Source organism: Liolophura sinensis, chromosome 12, assembly GCF_032854445.1.
Source record: "Liolophura sinensis isolate JHLJ2023 chromosome 12, CUHK_Ljap_v2, whole genome shotgun sequence".
NCBI lineage: Eukaryota > Metazoa > Mollusca > Polyplacophora > Chitonida > Chitonidae > Liolophura > Liolophura sinensis.
The window spans coordinates 655,680-675,800 of NC_088306.1; the positions used below are offsets into that span (position 1 = coordinate 655,680).

The window sequence follows — 20,121 nt, forward strand, 5'->3', positions numbered from 1 at the left end:
CAGTCATCTCATTCAGCCACCACCCCAGGTCACAACTGGACAGTCATCTCATTCAGCCACCACACCAGGTCACAACTGGACAGTCGTCTCATTCAGCCACCACACCAGGTCACAACCGGACAGTCACCTCATTCAGCCACCACACCAGGTCACAACTGGACAGTCGTCTCATTCAGCCACCACACCAGGTCACAACCGGACAGTCATCTCATTCAGCCACCACACCAGGTCACAACTGGACAGTCGTCTCATTCAGCCACATTCAGCTATTTTTTGCTTTAGAAATTATAACTTTGTCCACCTCATCAATATTATTTTAGGACAGGTATGTCAAAATTTAAACCGCCAGTACCAAAATGTGAGCATTATGAAGATGTGGAATCGACCGCTGGAGTTACCGCTATGTTCTACCTATGTAGGTCATTTCTGGGAGAGTATATTAATACAAGTCACTATGGACATTTATGCAAATACTGCGCTGCTTGATTTCTATGGCTCCCACTGATTACACTCACCTTTTCAGAGGGAGCGAAGCACCCAACACAGAGAGACAAGAGAATCCAGCCACGAGCATGGCTGCTCTTGGAGGGATTCTGGGTAAGCTGTTTACATATCTGACAGTAAATCTCGTCCCTGGTAATGACAACAAACATAATATACATACAGGTACAGGTGTATGTCACAAGGTCAGCTTGGTACAGGTACAGGTGTGTCACAAGATCAGCTTGGTACAGGTACAGGTGTGTGTCACAAGATCAGCTTGATATAGGTACAGGTGTATGTCACAAGATCAGCTTGGTACAGGTACAGGTGTGTGTCACAAGATCAGCTTGGTACAGGTACAGGTATGTGTCACAAGATCAACTTGGTACAGGTACAGGTGTATGTCACAAGATCAGCTTGATATAGGTACAGGTGTATGTCACAAGATCAGCTTGGTACAGGTGTATGTCACAAGATCAGCTTGGTACAGGTACAGGTACAGGTGTATGTCACAAGATCAGCTTGATACAGGTACAAGTGTATGTCACAAGATCAGCTTGGTACAGGTGTATGTCACAAGATCAGCTTGGTACAGGTACAGGTGTATGTCACAAGATCAGCTTGGTACAGGCACAGGTGTATGTCACAAGATCAGCTTGGTACAGGCACAGGTGTATGTCACAAGATCAGCTTGGTACAGGCACAGGTGTATGTCACAAGATCATCTTGGTACATGTACAGGTGTATGTCACAAGATCAGCTCGGTACATGTACAGGTGTATGTCACAAGAACAGCTTGGTACAGGTACAGGTGTATGTCAAAAGACCAACTTGGTACAAGTACAGGTGTATGTCACAAGATACTGATACACTGTCACTGATGTCACTGATACAGGTACATGTATTTTGATGTGATGTAACTGTCATGCGACACTCTTTGTGTCTTCAAGGTGAAGGCAAAGGTAAGAGTCACAAAAGGAAGGTCAAATCAAAAGCGAAGAAAAGACTTAAATCAAGCGTATATATGACGAAAAAATCTTAAATGAAGTGTAAATCTGATCAAACGACATAAATGAAGCGTAAATCTGATCAAAAGACATAAATACAATGTAAATCTGATCAAAAGACGTAAATGCAGTGTAAATCTGATCAAAAGACGTAAATGCAGTGTAAATCTTATGAAAAGATGTAAATGAAGTGTAAATCTGAAGAAAACATTAAAATAAGCATAAATCTGATGACAGACCATTAAATAATGTGCAGGAAAATGCTTTATAAATTCAACAAAAAGCTAAAGATTAATCTTTTTTCATTATAGATACACATAAATCACTTGAAAAATTCATGAAACTTTTCACAAATAATTACCATGCTGTGTGATTAACAGTTAGTCACCTGTAGTTCATTTGTCACAAACTAATTACCATGCTGTGTGATTAACAGTTAGTCACTTGTAACTTCTTTGTCACAAACTAATTACCATGCTGTGTGATTAACAGTGAGTCACCTGTAATTCATTTGTCACAAACTAATTACCATGCTGTGTGATTAACAGTAAGTTACCTGTAACTTATTTGTCACAAACTAATTACCATGCTATGTGATTAACAGTGAATCATCTGTAACTTATTTGTCCCAAACTCATCAGACTTCTGTACAACAGTCTGTGCAGCAGAGCAGGTAGTTTGTGAATTATTCCAGGATTTTCTAGGTGGTTTATTTTACCATCATATAAGAATGAATCTATGCATAGCAACTGACATTCGTATACCACCCGTCAAGGAATAATTAAGTCCCAGGTTAATAATAGCAACGCCGCCAAAGAACTAAGAAAGTATATGAATTAGGAAAATAGGACGAGAGCTTGAGAAGGGGATCTTTGTTCTCAGAGGCATTCCAGAGTCTTGACCTACCTGAGATCTGGACGGAGAATGCCGTTACCGATGATGAAGTGAAGCTTCTCCAGGTTGGACATGGGACGATCTTCCAGGAGGGCATTACCACTGCTAAATGCTTCAGGGTCGTGCAGCTTTCTCGTCACTTCTTCTGTTATCTTTGATTTCTTCTTCAATGTCAAGGACACTAGCTTCTTGCGCATGCTACGCTTTCCGCCTTGACGGATTGGATAGGGAACATTTGCATCGTTTTCCTGAAAGCAAAACAGAACAAAGATAAACAGTCTTCTAATGTACAAATCCAATCAAAATCCTCAAAGGATTTTCCCCCTTTCCTACCATATAAGCCATTACAAGAAAAATCAAATTACACACTAACCACAAACACTACAGCAATGCAGTGTTAAACCACAGTAAGTCAGTCATTCACTCATTCATTCATTTATTCAAACACTTCAGTCAGTACAATGAATAGACATCTTCATAATTCATATTCAAAGCAGTCTACTACTGCTTTCTGACATACAGCTGTAATTCAGACAAAATGTTTTGTTTTTTGGCCTCCTTAAACTCAGGGATATACAGAAGTTGGTCCCTTCCTTACCAAGTTGGTCCTTCCCTTATTAAGTAGTCCTTCTCTTATTAAGTTGGTCCCTTCCTTACCAAGTTGGTCCTTCCCTTATTAAGTTGGTCCTTCCCTTATTAAGTTGGTCCCTTCCTTACCAAGTTGGTCCTTCCCTTACTAAGTTGGTCCTTCCTTACCAAGTTGGTCCTTCCCTTATTAAGTTGGTCTTTTCCTTACAAAGTTGGTCCTTTCCTTACCAAGTTGGTCCTTCCCTTACCAAGTTTTGTACAGGCAGTTTGAAGCAATTAACTGTCATGTACATGTATACAGACTAAAAATAAATGAATAAAATACTGAACACACTCCTCAAAACCTCTGAAAACCTCAAGGCACCCATCCCACCCTTACCTCAGCTCCTACCCCCAGGTCCATGCCCATCCGCTGAGCCTCCTCCAAGTCTTTCTTGTTAAATCTTCTCCCCAGGGTGGAGTAGATCTTTGTCATCACAGGTGTGGTATCCTTAATGACAGGTAACATACAGGTGAACACAGGTAAACAACTTTCTGATTTTCCTTTTTAAAAATAAATTGTTTATAATTATTTCATGCACAAGATAAGCTTTCTCAACTTACAACATCATCAAAATGGAAGATGCCAACCCTGACAATGTTTAGAGTCTTACATGTACCAGTACAAGTAAAATTGTGAAGAGTTACTCTAGCTTCTGCCATGGGCGTGTGAGCGGCACTACGCTACTGCTACTGTACAAAGTTTTAAGGTGAAACTGTGTATATATTTATGATACTTCAAGCTTGTGAGGGTCGTGTAAGTAAAAAAGTAAGATGCCAAACAGAACACGGACTTACTCTGGCTTCTGCCATGGATGTGTGATACTTTGGCTCTGGTAAATCCCCCATAAAGCGCAATATGGTGATCCACACGGCAAGGGCGGCCTGAAATAGACATGTGCATCCAGACTGAGCATTTTCCAAGGCTTATATATTTATGCAACATTTGCCTTTGACAGGCTTCTTGTCACTACATGCTAAGAGCTAGTCCAGTGTTAAAGCCTCTGCATCTTAAAAGTCAGGTCAAAGAATAAGGATAAAGACAGTATGAATAGCCTTCATAGACTGAACAAAACTGCTGTGTATTAAATCCCTCATTGCAAGTTTCAGAGAATTGTTTGCTGTTTTGCCTGGTGTGACATGCGGTAAGAACACATAGCTTCAACCATTGCTGACGCAGAGGCACAAAAGACACTGAACTTTTTGACATCACTTCAGAGCAACTGCCTTATTCAATGTCATTTCTGTCTGATTTAACACCACAAAAATCTGTAAAACCAAGGAAATTTCTACCTCACCTATTAATACCCCACCTTGTTTATCTATAAACTAAAGTTTAGTAGCTCAGATGGCGGATCAGAAATTTAAAATCAAAGACATTAGTATTTTAAAAATTGTTTACCTACATGTATCTTTGTCCTGATGAATCATTTAACGGCAAGAAGAAAATGTTCATTATGCAAATTATGTTTGAGAAGTCGCTGAATTGTGTGAGCGAGTTTACCCTGCTCTATACAGAAGCAAGTCCTACTGACCAATCATATAATATGTACACTCCACAAATAATACTGTTAACCAATCACATACCAGCTGATCTCCCTCACTACGGAGTGGCAACAATGGTGAGCGCAGAGAGCGGCGGACGTAAACGTGACTGGCATTGTTCTGGAAGTACATTGCCGCAAATTTGGAGAACTTGTACTCGGATATATCCTCGTCTTCCTCAGGTAAGGGAAGGTGACCCACTGTGTCAAAGCCATTCTCCACCATGGCCTTTTTCCTTCTTTCTTCCAGGTCCTGGAGTGTTATACAAGGACATAATTTTTCTGTTCACCATCAATCTGTCCACAACTCCAAAATGTTCAAGAAAAAGGTAACTACATGTACATGTACACATTATCACCAAGAAATTTGCTATGGGAGCAAACTGAGATGAAGCAATCTTCAATTCCACTAAAATCTATAAGTATTCTTCAGCATTGTTCAGTTTTGGAATGATTATGGTTAAACGCCACATCGGCTATTTTACAGCCATAAGTTCAAGTTCAAACAGGAGTCAGTAAATGGTTTTTAATAAGATGAGAACATCATAAATGTAAAGAAAAATAGACTGACATGTTTCAAAACAGTTAAAAACAACCAAACCTTAGTTAAAACTCGAAAACCACACTATACTTATAACAATTTAAAACAATGAATGTGTATATATTTATAAATATATATATATATATATACACATATATATATATATAGATAAATGATATCGACCAATAGCCTATAAATACTTAACGACAACATCGCCCTCCAATGCTGTCAAACAGATCATGTACAGAGCTGACTGTGTAGAAACTTTGCTGGACATGGACAAAGTCTAGACAGTCAACCAAGATATGTTTGATGCCATACTGTGTTCAATTTTGGCATTTTGCATAGAACAAGATGGCTCAGTTGGTTAGCGCGTTAGCACAGCGTAATGACCAAGGAGTCTCTCACCAATGCAGTCGCTGTGAGTTCAAGTCCAGCTCATGCTGGCTTCCTCTCCGGCTGTAAGTGGGAAGGTCTGCCAGCAACCTGCGGATGGTCGTGGGTTTTCCCCGGGCTGTGCCCGGTTTCCACCCACCATAATGCTGGCCGCCGTCGTAAAAGTGAAATATTCTTGAGTACAGCGTAAATCACCAATCAAATAAATAAATAAATAGAACAAGATGGGTTTAAACAGCCTTAGGGATGGAAAACACAAAACTGACATCAGTTTTAGGACAGAAGAATCACAGACATACAAACATTACAACTTCAAGAGGATATGACTTTGACTGACCTTGAAGGCACTTGGTGCTGACCCTTCATTCTGTGAGGAGTCTGTGATGAAGCCGAAGATATCGTCCACCTGAAAGAGAACAGCTCACAGAGGTCACTTCCCCATACATTCCACAAAATCTCCTAATAACGAAATGTTTTAATTTAATATTCATGCATCTGTTGTTTCGATTGGTAAACTGGAAATATTTCCTCACTGACTTACAAACAATATTTCAAAACTGAATTGATGTAAACATAGTACATGATGAAGACCGATGACATTCATGTCAGTTTTGAACCATTTCCAAAAATTGGAAATGGCACAGAATGGTTTTGAACTCGCAGCATTCCCAGATGAGATGTAGCAGTGACTGACCAGTTTTGAATCATTGACAGGCTCATTCCTCTTCTGCTCTGCCTGTTCTATCTGTTCCTTCTTCAGCGCTGTCTCCTGTCTCTGCCTTACTTCTTCCTCAACCACTTCTTGGTGGATACGTGCCAAACGTTCCTGAAGGCAGGGCAAAATTGGAGTATTTCATTTTTGACTTCCATTTATTCACCATAAAACATAAAAATAAATACACAGAGCATACCCCATTAAGCAGATCAGCATTTAACTACAATAAGTTTAACGCTGTTCTTTTGTTGTATGTAATAACAGCAGTCAGCTTCACAAGACAGGGACACCTAAATCCCGCAGTGGCCACCAGCTAGGCCATGGCAAGTAACTCATTAACACTCACACATATATGTGTGATGCACATTTGCACTCCCCGGGAAAGCTCAGTATGCATGCCATGTGGGTGGAAGCCTGTGACTGTTGAAAACCTTCAAGGAAATGACCTAAACAAAGCTGAGAGAACTCTTATCCAAGGGGAGAGAACTCATATCCGAGGGTCCAGAAACAACTAAGGCAGGGAAATCCCTGTCCGACACAATCAAGTGTGTCATTATAAATTACCTCTCTAATCTGATTAAGCCTTCAGGATTACATTTTTAGAAATACCTTTTAGAATATTTTTTAGAAATATTTTTGAAATACCTGGTGCATCTAAACCACATGCATGCTAGTGATAATTTTAGTTACCATGACAACATATCCCTTCATTACATGTGGAGCCGTGGTACTTCCAATCAAAATTGTTCACAAATACAGTTTAATGTAACACAGTTCTGGATGATAACTTTTTTCAGAAATCTCCAGTGAATTTCTGTGTCTTATGCTTTGTTTATTCCTTTATCTGACTGATTGTTTACCAGCTTACTCAGGAGTTTTCCTCTTGTATGATGACCGTCTGTTTCTTAGGAGGAGCCTAGCGTTACTGTAATTGTTCTATCTTTTTGCATGTTGGCAAGGTGTTTATTCAAGCGTATTCTGGAGGCATTATTCTGTGTAGACTGATAAAATTATACTTTTTGTGAAGCCCCGAAATTGGCTAATCAAATAAATGTAACTTTATCTCCAAAATCAAATTAAAAATGTGCATAAAATGCACTGAAAACTGCTTTTTCATATGCGAAAAGGTTGAGGAATTAGGGTACTACCAAACTTTCCCACATGTCATATTCAGATATGCACATTGGTGGACAACAAGTCACCTTCAACAAAGTTTAGACTGCACAAACAGTCAGGCGAGCCGTGTGTACCAGAGATTTGATCACTACCTGGTGCATCTTGTCTGCTTCTTCCTTGGCTTTCTTGCTATTCATCTTCTTCCTCAGTTTTTCTTCCTCTTCCTTCCTCAGACGTTCAGCCTCAAGCATCTTCTCATGCTAAAGTATCGGAGTAAAGACATATGGTATAGAGAACAGGTATGCTGGTAATACAAGAAAACATGATTTTATTTACCTTATCTGATGCATAATAAAAATATTAACATTCAGTTTTAAACATTTACTTCTTTCATTAACATTTAACGTTTTTTTTTTACACTTTTTGCTTTCATAATAGTGAAGGCTGAGAAGTTCTTGGCCTGAGATTCTAAGAGTCATGCTGTCTGCTTGTTTAGCCCGTTCACTAACTGAGCAGGGCGTTATCAGTGCATATAAAGTACATCGGAGTAAATGAACAAGAAACATCACCATGTCTGACAAATTTTGAAGTACCTCAGGCTGAGAACTTCTCAGTCTCCCCTCGTAAGTGACGGGTGCTAAGTTGATGGATGGGGAAAACCAAAGGACTACACAGCTTGGACCTGAATTACTTCAGGCGGGAAATCTTCCCTATTAGTCATAACCTGTGATCTTCAACCGCAGGTTTTAAATTTCTGAGCCAGATAGGACTCTTGTTTGTTTCTCTCACCTCAATCTTCATACGGCGGTATTTCTTCCTGGCGACGGCTGCTCTCACTCCAGACTGGATCTTCACCACGGCCCATATCCTCTTCTGTACCCATCGGCGGATCAGGAAACCACGGCAGTATTTCTGACAAGCACAAAATAAGCATGTCAACAAATTTATTTGTCACGTCAAGATGGGAGGTTATGTTTTTTGAACATTTTCATGTCTGTCTCCAAGTGTAAGGAAAAATCAAATTTTTATCAAATTCCGTGTACATGTTGACCTTGAAATATTATGTGCTAATCCATTCAAATTTGGTGATGATCCAAATCCAGGAATTATTCTTCCCAAAGTATACAGTAACCTTGCCAATAACAAGAATCACCTGCTTGATTAACATTCCCTCACCTGGAACTGTAAGATCTTGTTCCTGACTGAGAAGAACCTCTGGGTAAGGATGCGTGACCTGAACAGTGCCTGTAGCCTCATGTAACCTTGTCGCATCTGGGGGTGAAAGGACAGACAAAGCTTATACAAGCTTTCAGTTCTATGTAAGTAGTAATCTACCTTTACACTAAAGCTTAGCATAGACGAGAGCCTAAGACGCCACACAACTCAACTGGTCGTGCAGAATTGGTCCCAACAGCTGGTGTTCATGCCACTTTACCGGCATCCATGTAACGACTAGGGCACAACGCCAGTTGAGTTGTCTTGTTATTTCACATACATGAATGCTTAGGACCTGACATAACAGTTGGCTTAAGCTGAGTTGGGTCTTGCGCTCCCATGTACGTCAACAGGATGTAAAATATTTATTTTGATGCTGAAACTTTGATTTTTCCAGTAAGATTCTATTCTACCCTTTGAAACAAAAAAACCTCAAAACACCTTTATAAGAAAAATAGAACTCTCAAGAACCAAGAAAAACTAAATAGTATAATTATGGAGGAAATTTTAGGATTAAAACATTCAGCAGAATCAACTGTTTATCTGCCGAGAGCTAGAGGAACAAGGCCCTCCTTACCAGCCTGTAGCGTTTGCGCTGGGCGTACCCACGCCATGTGCATTGTATGGTGAGAGAGCTCTTCTTGATGCGAAGGAAGTGTCGCCGCACATGCCAGCCGCGCACCACCTTCTGGATGATCATGATGCGCCGTGCCAGCGCCTGCTCACGCTGCTGTTCCAAGTACACATCCTGGGCATCCTGGGTACAAAACAGTGAAGCAAGGAATTTATTTGCGTGCCTGAGAACAACAGTTCTGATCTTTTTTTTTTCATGTTCTTTGTAGTTTTCATTCGTGTACGTGATCATTTTTGGTACATATTTCACCTCAATGTTGGTCTGTAAGACAGAACTATCAGAAACACACAAAGGCCTTAACATAATACTATGGATGACAACACTTAGTTTATCTGTTAAATTAAATCAAATTAATCAAAATTAAAAAAACAAAAACTCTTACGTGTCCCAGCATGTTGTAAGAATCCGGAATCATTGTGTCAATTCTAAACTTTAGGTGAAATACAGTATGTATATGTATGTGTATATGTACGTGTACATGTATGTGTATGTGGACATGTATGTGTGTGTATATGTATGTGTAGGTGTAAATGTACGTGTATGTGTATATGTACATGTATGTGTATATGTATGTGTACGTGTATGTGTGTGTGTACATGTATATGTACGTGTATATGTATGTGTATGTGTATGTGTATGTGTATGTGTAAAGCCAACACATTGTAATTGCACAAAAATATCACCGGCATGGCTGCCAGCTTTAACACAGAAATTTTAGAGTAAGCTGATTGTCACTACCATGACATGCATGACAATCAACTCGCAACTACCATGACAACAAATGTAGCCACAAGCATTACAACCAACTTGTAACTACCATGACAACAAATGTAGCCACAAAGGTTACAACCAACTTGTAACTACCATGACACCAAATATAGCCACAAGGGTTACAATTAGCTTGTAACTACCATGACAACAAATGTAGCCACAAGGGTTACAATTAACTTGTAACTACCATGACAACAAATGTAGCCATAGGGGTTACACCCAACTTGTAACTACCATGACAACAAATGTAGCCACAAAGGTTACAACCAACTTGTAACTATCATGACAACAAATGTAGCCACAAGGGTTACACCCAACTTGTAACTACCATGACAACAAATGTAGCCACAAGGGTTACAACCAACTTGTAACTATCATGACAACAAATGTAGCCACAAGGGTTACAACCAACTTGTAACTACCATGACAACAAATGTAGCCACAAAGGTTACAACCAACTTGTAACTATCATGATAACAAATGTAGCCACAAGGGTTACAACCAACTTGTCACTATCATGACAACAAATGTAGCCACAAGGTTTACAACCAATTTGTGACTACCATGTCAACAAATGTAGCCACAAAGGTTACAACCATCTTGTAACTACCATGACAACAAATATAGCCACAAGGGTTACAATTAACTTGTAACTACCATGACAACAAATGTAGCCACAAGGGTTACAACCAACTTGTAACTATCATGACAACAAATGTAGCCACACGGGTTACAACCAATTTGTAACTACCACGACAACAAATGTAGCCACATGGGTTACAATTAACTTGTAACTACCATGACAACAAATGTAGCCACAAGGGTTACAACCAACTTGTAACTACCACGACAACAAATATAGCCACAAGGGTTACAACCAACTTGTAACTATCATGACAACAAATGTAGCCACAAGGGTTACAACCAATTTGTAACTACCACGACAACAAATGTAGCCACAAGGGTTACAACCAATTTGTAACTACCATGACAACAAATGTAGCCACATGGGTTACAACCAACTTGTAACTATAAGGGCTGTGTAAATCAAGGAGCTAATCTGCTGTCATGGAAGAGTTCAACTAGAATAAGTTACAAAATGAAGTTATTAATGTGATGTCTTCAGATCTAATACAGTCCACGGAGCCAACCTGACACTTCAAACATTGCATTATCTACTTTGATTAAAGATACATCAGTCCACAGAGCCAACCTGACACTTCAAACATTGCATTATCTACTTTGATTAAAGACACATCAGTCCATGGAGCCAACCTGACACTTCAAACATTGCATTATCTACCTTGATTAAAGATACATTACATTATCTACTTTCATTAATGATCTGAAAAGAAAATTAAGGTAGCAGAATTATTTTTTCAGTGAAAGTTTTCAGTTCAATTTCAAGTTCAGATTATTAGGTGATTAGGTGATAACCTACACTTTGAGCTTCATTTTCATTTTCTACCAATCAACAGAAAACTATTACTACAGATCAGACGGAACAGAAACTGGTCAACGAAACCCCACAATACCAATATGATCCCCTTACCTTGAGAAAGACTTTGGTTTTGCCAAGCTGGTAATCAGCATCCTTCAGCACCTCCTTACATATCCTGTCTGATGCAGAGCGACACTCTTCCTTGTGAGACGGATTGATGCCATTTACCAAGATGCGGTACCTGTCCACAAAGTCGTTAAATCGATGCCTGATGGGATAGCCGGCCCTTCGGATTCTGATAGTCTCCATCATGCCAGAGTACCTCAGCTGTCGGCAGCACAGCTCTCTGTCGAACATCTGAGTACATAAGGACAGAGCATTATGTGCAGTTATGGTAAAGACAACAGAAGGGACAGTGAAATAACAGTAGCTGCTGAGAGCACAATTATCTATCAAAAATCTCGGTAAATAAGTCAAAGCAATACACTAATTCAAAGTGAAGACAAAAAAAAAAACATAAATACAGAGGCAATGTATACATAAAAGGGGAACAGGTATGCTGTAAGAAGGAACAGGTATGCTGTAAGAAGGAACAGGTATGCTGTAAGAAGGAACAGGTATACTGTAAGAAGGAACAGGTATACTTTAAGAAGGAAGAGGTATACTGTAAGAAGGAAGAGGTATGCTGTAAAAATGAACAGGTATACTGTAAGAAGGAACAAGTATGCTGTAAGAAGGAACAGGTATGCTGTAAGAAGGAACAGGTATGCTGTAAAAATGACAGCCAGAACAAATACATGATTAAGATTTAAATTTATATGCCACTCATTAGTTATATGTTTGCTGAACCTGTAAGTGTACATCATAATTTATATGCCACTCATTAGTCATATGTTTGCTGAACCTGTAACTGTACATCATAATTTATATCCCACTCATTAGTCATATGTTTGCTGAACCTGTAACTGTACATCATAATTTATATCCCACTCATTAGTCATATGTTTGCTGAACCTGTAACTGTACATCATAATTTATATCCCACTCATTAGTCATATGTTTGCTGAACCTGTAACTGTACATCATAATTTATATCCCACTCATTAGTCATATGTTTTCTGAACCTGTAACTGTACATCATAATTTCACAGCAAATAAATTTTGCAGAGAATCTTATTAATTTAATAATCTAACTGGTGTTTAACACATCACACCAGTATATGTAACATTTCCTCTGGTGGCCAGCAAACCGGTGGGAGGAGCACGGGCAGAGCACGTTGACACCACAACCAACCAAAGGTTGCTGACTTTCCCAGAATGTAATGAACAGCACATTTATTTTTGAATAGCGACAAGGTCACACTATTCATTCCAGAATCAGTTATTCAGCAGGCTGTTGTATAAAGTTTTTCTCACCAGTGGTTTTTTGAACTCGTTAGGCTTGATACACCTAACGAAGAAAGGCTGACATGATCCCAGGGTCTTCATCAGGGAATCCAAGGACTTCTTAAACTGTGCCCCTAGGGTGGGAGCTCTCTTACGGGTGTCTGTGCCCTGGGGAAAGGAGATACACGTACAAATAAGTGATGGGGGCAAATGAAAGAACGACACAGGGACAGCAGAAAAATGTCAGGTTGGACAAGACAGATGAATTCATAATCACAGAAACAGTTCAACCCCAGGATATTAAATTAAAGAGCCACCAACACAATATAAGATGACATCTGCAATTTTACTTTAAAACAGAATGACAAATTGAACAACCTTCTTTTATCTTCAAGATTCGCACCAAAAGAGAAGTTATATTATTATTTCCACTCTGGCCATACATATCATCATATGTATATAAACAAAGATAATAGGTCCATGTCTAACACGATGGCAGTCATTCACTCAGGAAGTGGCAAAAGTGCCTTTTTGTGGACTGACCAACCCCATAACAGGAAATTCATGTAAAAAAAATATACACTCTGTTAGTTTTAATTTTCATCAAATATTAATGTTCGCTTCAGATTCCAAAAACCATGTCAGTCACATTCATATTCCAAAAAACCATGTCAGTCACATTCATATTCCAAAAACCATGTCAGTCACATTCATATTCCAAAAACAATGTCAGTCACATTCATATTCCAAAAACCACGTCAGTCACATTCATATTCCAAAAACCATGTCAGTCACATTCAGATTCCAAAAACCACATCAGTCACATTCATATTCCAAAAACCATGTCAGTCACATTCATATTCCAAAAACCACGTCAGTCACATTCATATTCCAAAAACCACGTCAGTCACATTCATATTCCAAAAACCACGTCAGTCACATTCATACTCCAAAAACCACGTCAGTCACATTCATATTCCAAAAACCACGTCAGTCACATTCATATTCCAAAAACAATGTCAGTCACATTCATATTCCAAAAACAATGTCAGTCACATTCATATTCCAAAAACCACGTCAGTCACATTCATACTCCAAAAACCACGTCAGTCACATTCAGATTCCAAAACCCACGTCAGTCACATTCATATTCCAAAAACCATGTCAGTCACATTCATATTCCAAAAACCATGTCAGTCACATTCATATTCCAAAAACCACGTTAGTCACATTCATATTCCAAACACAATGTCAGTCACATTCATATTCCAATGTCAGTCACATTCATATTCCAAAAACCACGTCAGTCACATTCATATTCCAAACACAATGTCAGTCACATTCATATTCCAAAAACAATGTCAGTCACATTCATATTCCAAAAACCATGTCAGTCACATTCATATTCCAAAAACCACATCAGTCACATTCATATTCCAAAAAACCACGTCAGTCACATTCATATTCCAAAAACCACGTCAGTCACATTCATATTCCAAAAAACCACGTCAGTCACATTCATATTCCAAAAACCATGTCAGTCACATTCATATTCCAAAAACCACGTCAGTCACATTCATATTCCAAAAACCACGTCAGTCACACTCATATTCCAAAAACCATGTCAGTCACATTCATATTCCAAAAACCATGTCAGTCACATTCATATTCCAAAAAACCACATCAGTCACATTCATATTCCAAAAACAATGTCAGTCACATTCATATTCCAAAAACAATGTCAGTCACATTCATATTCCAAAAACCACGTCAGTCACATTCATACTCCAAAAACCACGTCAGTCACATTCAGATTCCAAAAACCACGTCAGTCACATTCATATTCCAAAAACCATGTCAGTCACATTCATATTCCAAAAACCACGTCAGTCACATTCATATTCCAAAAACCATGTCAGTCACATTCATATTCCAAAAACAATGTCAGTCACATTCATATTCCAATGTCAGTCACATTCATATTCCAAAAACCACGTCAGTCACATTCATATTCCAAAAACCACGTCAGTCACATTCATATTCCAAACACAATGTCAGTCACATTCATATTCCAATGTCAGTCACATTCATATTCCAAAAACCACGTCAGTCACATTCATATTCCAAAAACCACGTCAGTCACATTCATATTCCAAAAACCACGTCAGTCACATTCATATTCCAAACACAATGTCAGTCACATTCATATTCCAAAAACAATGTCAGTCACATTCATATTCCAAAAACCACGTCAGTCACATTCATATTCCAAAAACCACATCAGTCACATTCATATTCCAAAAAACCACGTCAGTCACATTCATATTCCAAAAACCATGTCAGGCACATTCATATTCCAAAAACCACGTCAGTCACTTCACATTCCAAAAACCATGTCAGTCACATTCATATTCCAAAAACCATGTCAGTCACATTCATATTCTAAAAACCACGTCAGTCACACTCATATTCCAAAAACCATGTCAGTCACATTCATATTCCAAAAACCATGTCAGTCACATTCATATTCCAAAAACCATGTCAGTCACATTCATATTCCAAAAAACCATGTCAGTCACATTCATATTCCAAAAACAATGTCAGTCACATTCATATTCCAAAAACCACGTCAGTCACATTCATACTCCAAAAACCATGTCAGTCACATTCAGATTCCAAAAACCACGTCAGTCACATTCATATTCCAAAAAACCACGTCAGTCACATTCATATTCCAAAAACCATGTCAGTCACATTCATATTCCAAAAACAATGTCAGTCACATTCATATTCCAAAAAACCACGTCAGTCACATTCATATTCCAAAAACAATGTCAGTCACATTCATATTCCAAAAACCACGTCAGTCACATTCATATTCCAAAAACAATGTCAGTCACATTCATATTCCAAAAACCACGTCAGTCACATTCAGATTCCAAAAACCACGTCAGTCACATTCATATTCCAAAAACCATGTCAGTCACATTCATATTCCAAAAAACCATGTCAGTCACATTCATATTCCAAAAACCACGTCAGTCACATTCATATTCCAAAAAACCATGTCAGTCACATTCAGATTCCAAAAAACCATGTCAGTCACATTCAGATTCCAAAAACAATGTCAGTCACATTCATATTCCAAAAACCACGTCAGTCACATTCATACTCCAAAAACCACGTCAGTCACATTCAGATTCCAAAAACCATGTCAGTCACATTCATACTCCAAAAACCATGTCAGTCACATTCATATTCCAAAAAGCCATGTCAGTCACATTCATATTCCAAAAACCACGTCAGTCACATTCATATTCCAAAAACCACGTCAGTCACATTCATATTCCAAAAACCACGTCAGTCACATTCATATTCCAAAAACCACGTCAGTCACATTCATATTCCAAAAACAAGTCAGTCACATTCATATTCCAAAAACAATGTCAGTCACATTCATATTCCAAAAACCATGTCAGTCACATTCATATTCCAAAAACAATGTCAGTCACATTCATATTCCAAAAACCATGTCAGTCACATTCATATTCCAAAAACAATGCCAGTCACACTAATAAAGACCAACTTTACAGAAAGAACAATTAACACTGAAAAGATTCAATCAAACATTCTCTGCTCATTACGAGTTGTTATGTTTACACAAGAAATAAACAAAGCTGCTTAAACCTTCACAAAGTACATGTTTTGTCTTTCTTATAAATTAGTTGAACCACTACATGTATAGAATGTACATCACGCATATACCCTAATTCCCCAACCGTTTTATATAGGAAATTTTCAGTGCAATTTATGCATATTTTCAATTTGATTTTGGTGACAAAACTACATTGGTTAGGTTGGACATTGTCAGGGCATCCCAAAAATACCATAAAAAATACTATTATCTACACAAAATAATTCCTTCAGAAAATGCTTGAAACAAAAACCTTGCACAGATGTGAAGAGACTGAAGGATTACAGTACTCTAAATTGTCACTTACCATGGCAACGTCCAGTGAAAACAAGGACTACAGGATTACAGTACTCTTAATTATCTCTTACAATGGCAACGTCCTGTGGAAACAAGGACTACAGGATTACAGTACCCTTAATTGTCTCTTACCATGGCAAAGTCCTGTGAAAACAAGGACTTGAGGATTACAGTACTCTCAATTGTCTCTTACCATAGCAACATCCTGTGGAAACAAGGACTTGAGGATTACAGTACTCTCAATTGTCTCTTACCATGGCAACATCCTGTGAAAACAAGGACTTGAGGTACTTGTTGTTGGCGGTCTGTATAAGCTGTATCAAATCTGTGCTGAACGTGTCCCGGTTCTTCTCCAAGAATCCTGTGGAGTGGAATGATCACCCAACATCATTGTAACATGACAAAACATGTATTTGGTTTTGATATAATATTTCATATTTTATTTATTTATTTATTTGATTGGTGTTTTACGCCGTACTCAAGAATTTTTCACTTATACGACGGCCGCCAGCATTATGGTGGGTGGAAACCGGGCAAAGACCGGGGGAAACCCACAACCATCTGCAGGTTGTTGGCAGACCTTCCCACGTACGGACAAAGAGGAAGCAGCATGAGCTGGACTTGAACTCACAGCGACCGCACTGGTGAGAGGCTCCTGGGCCATTATGCTGCGCTAGCGCGCTAACCAACTAAGCCACAGAGGCCCCCAATATTTCCATGCCTTCTTCCAGGAAAATTTTTCCTCCTCCTGACCGTTAAAACACTATTTATTTATTTGATTGGTGTTTTACGCCGTACTCAAGAATATTTCACTTATACCACGGCGGCCAGCATTATGGTGGGTGGAAACCGGGCACAGCCCAGGGGAAACCCACGACCATCCACGGGTTGCTGACAGACCTTCCCACTTACGGCCGGAGCGGAAGCCAGCATGAGCTGGACTTGAATTCACAGTGGCCGCATTGGTGAGAGGCTCCTGGGTCATTACGCCAGCTAGCGCCCTAACCGGCTGAGCCACGGAAGCCTCATTAGAACACTACATGTGCTTCATCTTCCTTCAGGCATTGAAGGAATCGCAGACACACAACTTATTTCAAATATTAATCAAATGTCAATCAAGGCCCCTTGAATAAAGATAATTTACCATGGGGAATATATGTTTCCAACATGTAGAGATAAGAATAACTTCCACATTTTAACAACAAATAAAGCATGATTTCCAGCTATTGTCACAGTATGTCAAATTAAGCTTTCATTATTCCAAATCCAGTTTTCAATATTCCAAATCGATTTTCAAGTTTTCATTATTCCAAATCAACTTTTCATTATTCCAAACCTCAAGATTTCAATATTCCAGATCAAGTTTTAAGTTTTCATTATTCCAAATCAACTTTTCATTATTTCAAATCAAACGAATTCAAATAAAACAAGATCAGAACAGCTTTGGAATGTACATGTAGTTCAGATCAAGTGAGAAAAGAAAGTATATGAGATTAGGTTTGACAAAAGGTGACCTCTTCTGGATTTGAACCCTGATCAGATTACACCCATCAGGCTGCACTGTGACTAAGATCTCTTGTCTATCTAATTGTCATTTTGCGAACAATTCTATCAAGACAAAAGATGCCATCCCCATGGTAACAGACACTAGACTCACCAATAGAATTATAGAAGACCACTCCGGCAAAATGGTTGAGACCAAACGTGGCATTGACAGCAGACTTGGGCCGCAGGTAGTTCTTATTCTTGGAGTGGTTTTGATGGAGTTTGTTCAACATGGTTTGGTCTGTTCCCTGAGGTGACCAAAAAAAAGTAAAAATGACTTCACTCAGGTTTTGGTATGCTTGGACTGAACATCAAGGATTTCATTCTCACCAAGAATTTGTTTTACTGGGGTTTTGATATGTTTGGAAGAATGCCAACAATTCTTTTCACAGATTTTTGTTTGCTACATGGAAATTTGGCATGTTTGGAAAGAATATCAAGACTTTATTTCACTTGCGGTTTGCTTGGATCCTATGAAAGACCATCAATACTTTTACTATGGTTATTGTATGGTCGCAGAAAAAAATACCAAGAACTTAACATTAGAACTCATTTCAAGCGCATATCGACACTGTATGTGACAGCTGAAATTGTTCAGGACCACATGGTGGAAAAAACACAAAAAGACATTCCTAGGGTACTAGTGAACTGTGTAATTCTGGATGTAATGATCTTCTCATCCAGTTATCTCCCTTACCTTTGGGAATTTGCTTTCCTCGTCCACCAGGGCGATGATGTTCATAGGTTTGACAGCGATCATGTCCAGTGCATCTTGGTTATCCACAAACTCTATGTGCTTCCAGTTAATCCCCTCATTGTCGTACTCTTCCTGCACACGCAGAACACCAGCAACATTACCATTTAGTCACCTTTTCAAGAATAGTTCACTTACAATGCAACTGAGTCTAATAATGGAGACCTGTCAAACGGCCAGCAGCAGTATCTAGAGGTCATTTTAGTCACGTCAAATGTTCCTTTCCCAGTTAATCATGATGCCAACACACAAAAGACAGTATGACCTTACAACAGAAACTGATACATTATAATGGTGTAGACGTTACGCTTCAATCCATTTTTGATGTAACAATGGCTCAAAGTCCCGCGTCACACTAACGCCACCTCACGGGATTAAAACATACGCTGCCTCCCCATTCAAACACAATTACCAGCTTTCTGAAGTGCTCTGTTCATTCATAAATAGGACACCTGAACTGCAACAACAACAACATGTTCACGATGGCTCTCATTATTACCAATCTTAGGGACAAACAACTGTTTGCCAGAATCTACTGGATGATTGGCTGCCACCAGTATAGGTCTCTAGCCGACGTCAGGAAAAGCACCCAAACATCACCAATACATGTCAAGTATCTAGACCATTCGGCCAACATGCCTCCCTCAAGATTTGACAGCCAACATGCATTAATTAGTAGTCATTAGGTGCCTGATTATGAAGAATCTGGTTCAAAACCTACAGTGTTCCCAGCCAATAGTCAGCACTAGTTAGTAATCTGACTTATTTATTTGAGTGGAGTTGAATGTTATAAAACAATATTTCGCTTATCAACCTGATGAATATTGGCCAGCCTTACGGTAGGAGGAAACCGTCCACAGGTTGCTGGGAAACCAAAAAGGAAGCCAGCATGAGATGGACAGCAAACTCAGAGCAACAGCATCGGTCAGAGGCTGTTGGATCACTGTGCTGCACGAACACACTAATCACTAGGCCACTAATATGACTGTTTCACTGAACGGCATACATGTATTTATTTATTTATTTGATAGGTGTTTTACGCCGTACTCAGGAATATTTCA

General features: G+C 39.0%; 1 protein-coding gene across 2 annotated transcripts in view; it reads right to left on the reverse strand.

Moving 5' to 3' along the window:
* LOC135479616 (myosin-VIIa-like) overlaps positions 1–20,121 on the reverse strand; it is a 105,992-nt gene that overhangs the window by 24,679 nt on the left and 61,192 nt on the right. For both annotated transcript variants that reach the window (XM_064759504.1, XM_064759506.1), the window contains exons 13-28: positions 19,004–19,135; positions 18,419–18,554; positions 17,016–17,122; positions 12,801–12,938; positions 11,496–11,741; positions 9,116–9,295; positions 8,500–8,595; positions 8,113–8,235; positions 7,476–7,583; positions 6,187–6,318; positions 5,830–5,898; positions 4,599–4,808; positions 3,810–3,896; positions 3,352–3,462; positions 2,397–2,632; positions 516–633 (exon numbers count right to left, since the gene is read on the reverse strand). In XM_064759504.1, coding sequence (XP_064615574.1) covers positions 516–633; positions 2,397–2,632; positions 3,352–3,462; positions 3,810–3,896; positions 4,599–4,808; positions 5,830–5,898; positions 6,187–6,318; positions 7,476–7,583; positions 8,113–8,235; positions 8,500–8,595; positions 9,116–9,295; positions 11,496–11,741; positions 12,801–12,938; positions 17,016–17,122; positions 18,419–18,554; positions 19,004–19,135 — 2,229 coding nt within the window. The remainder of the gene's footprint in view (positions 1–515; positions 634–2,396; positions 2,633–3,351; positions 3,463–3,809; positions 3,897–4,598; positions 4,809–5,829; positions 5,899–6,186; positions 6,319–7,475; positions 7,584–8,112; positions 8,236–8,499; positions 8,596–9,115; positions 9,296–11,495; positions 11,742–12,800; positions 12,939–17,015; positions 17,123–18,418; positions 18,555–19,003; positions 19,136–20,121) is intronic.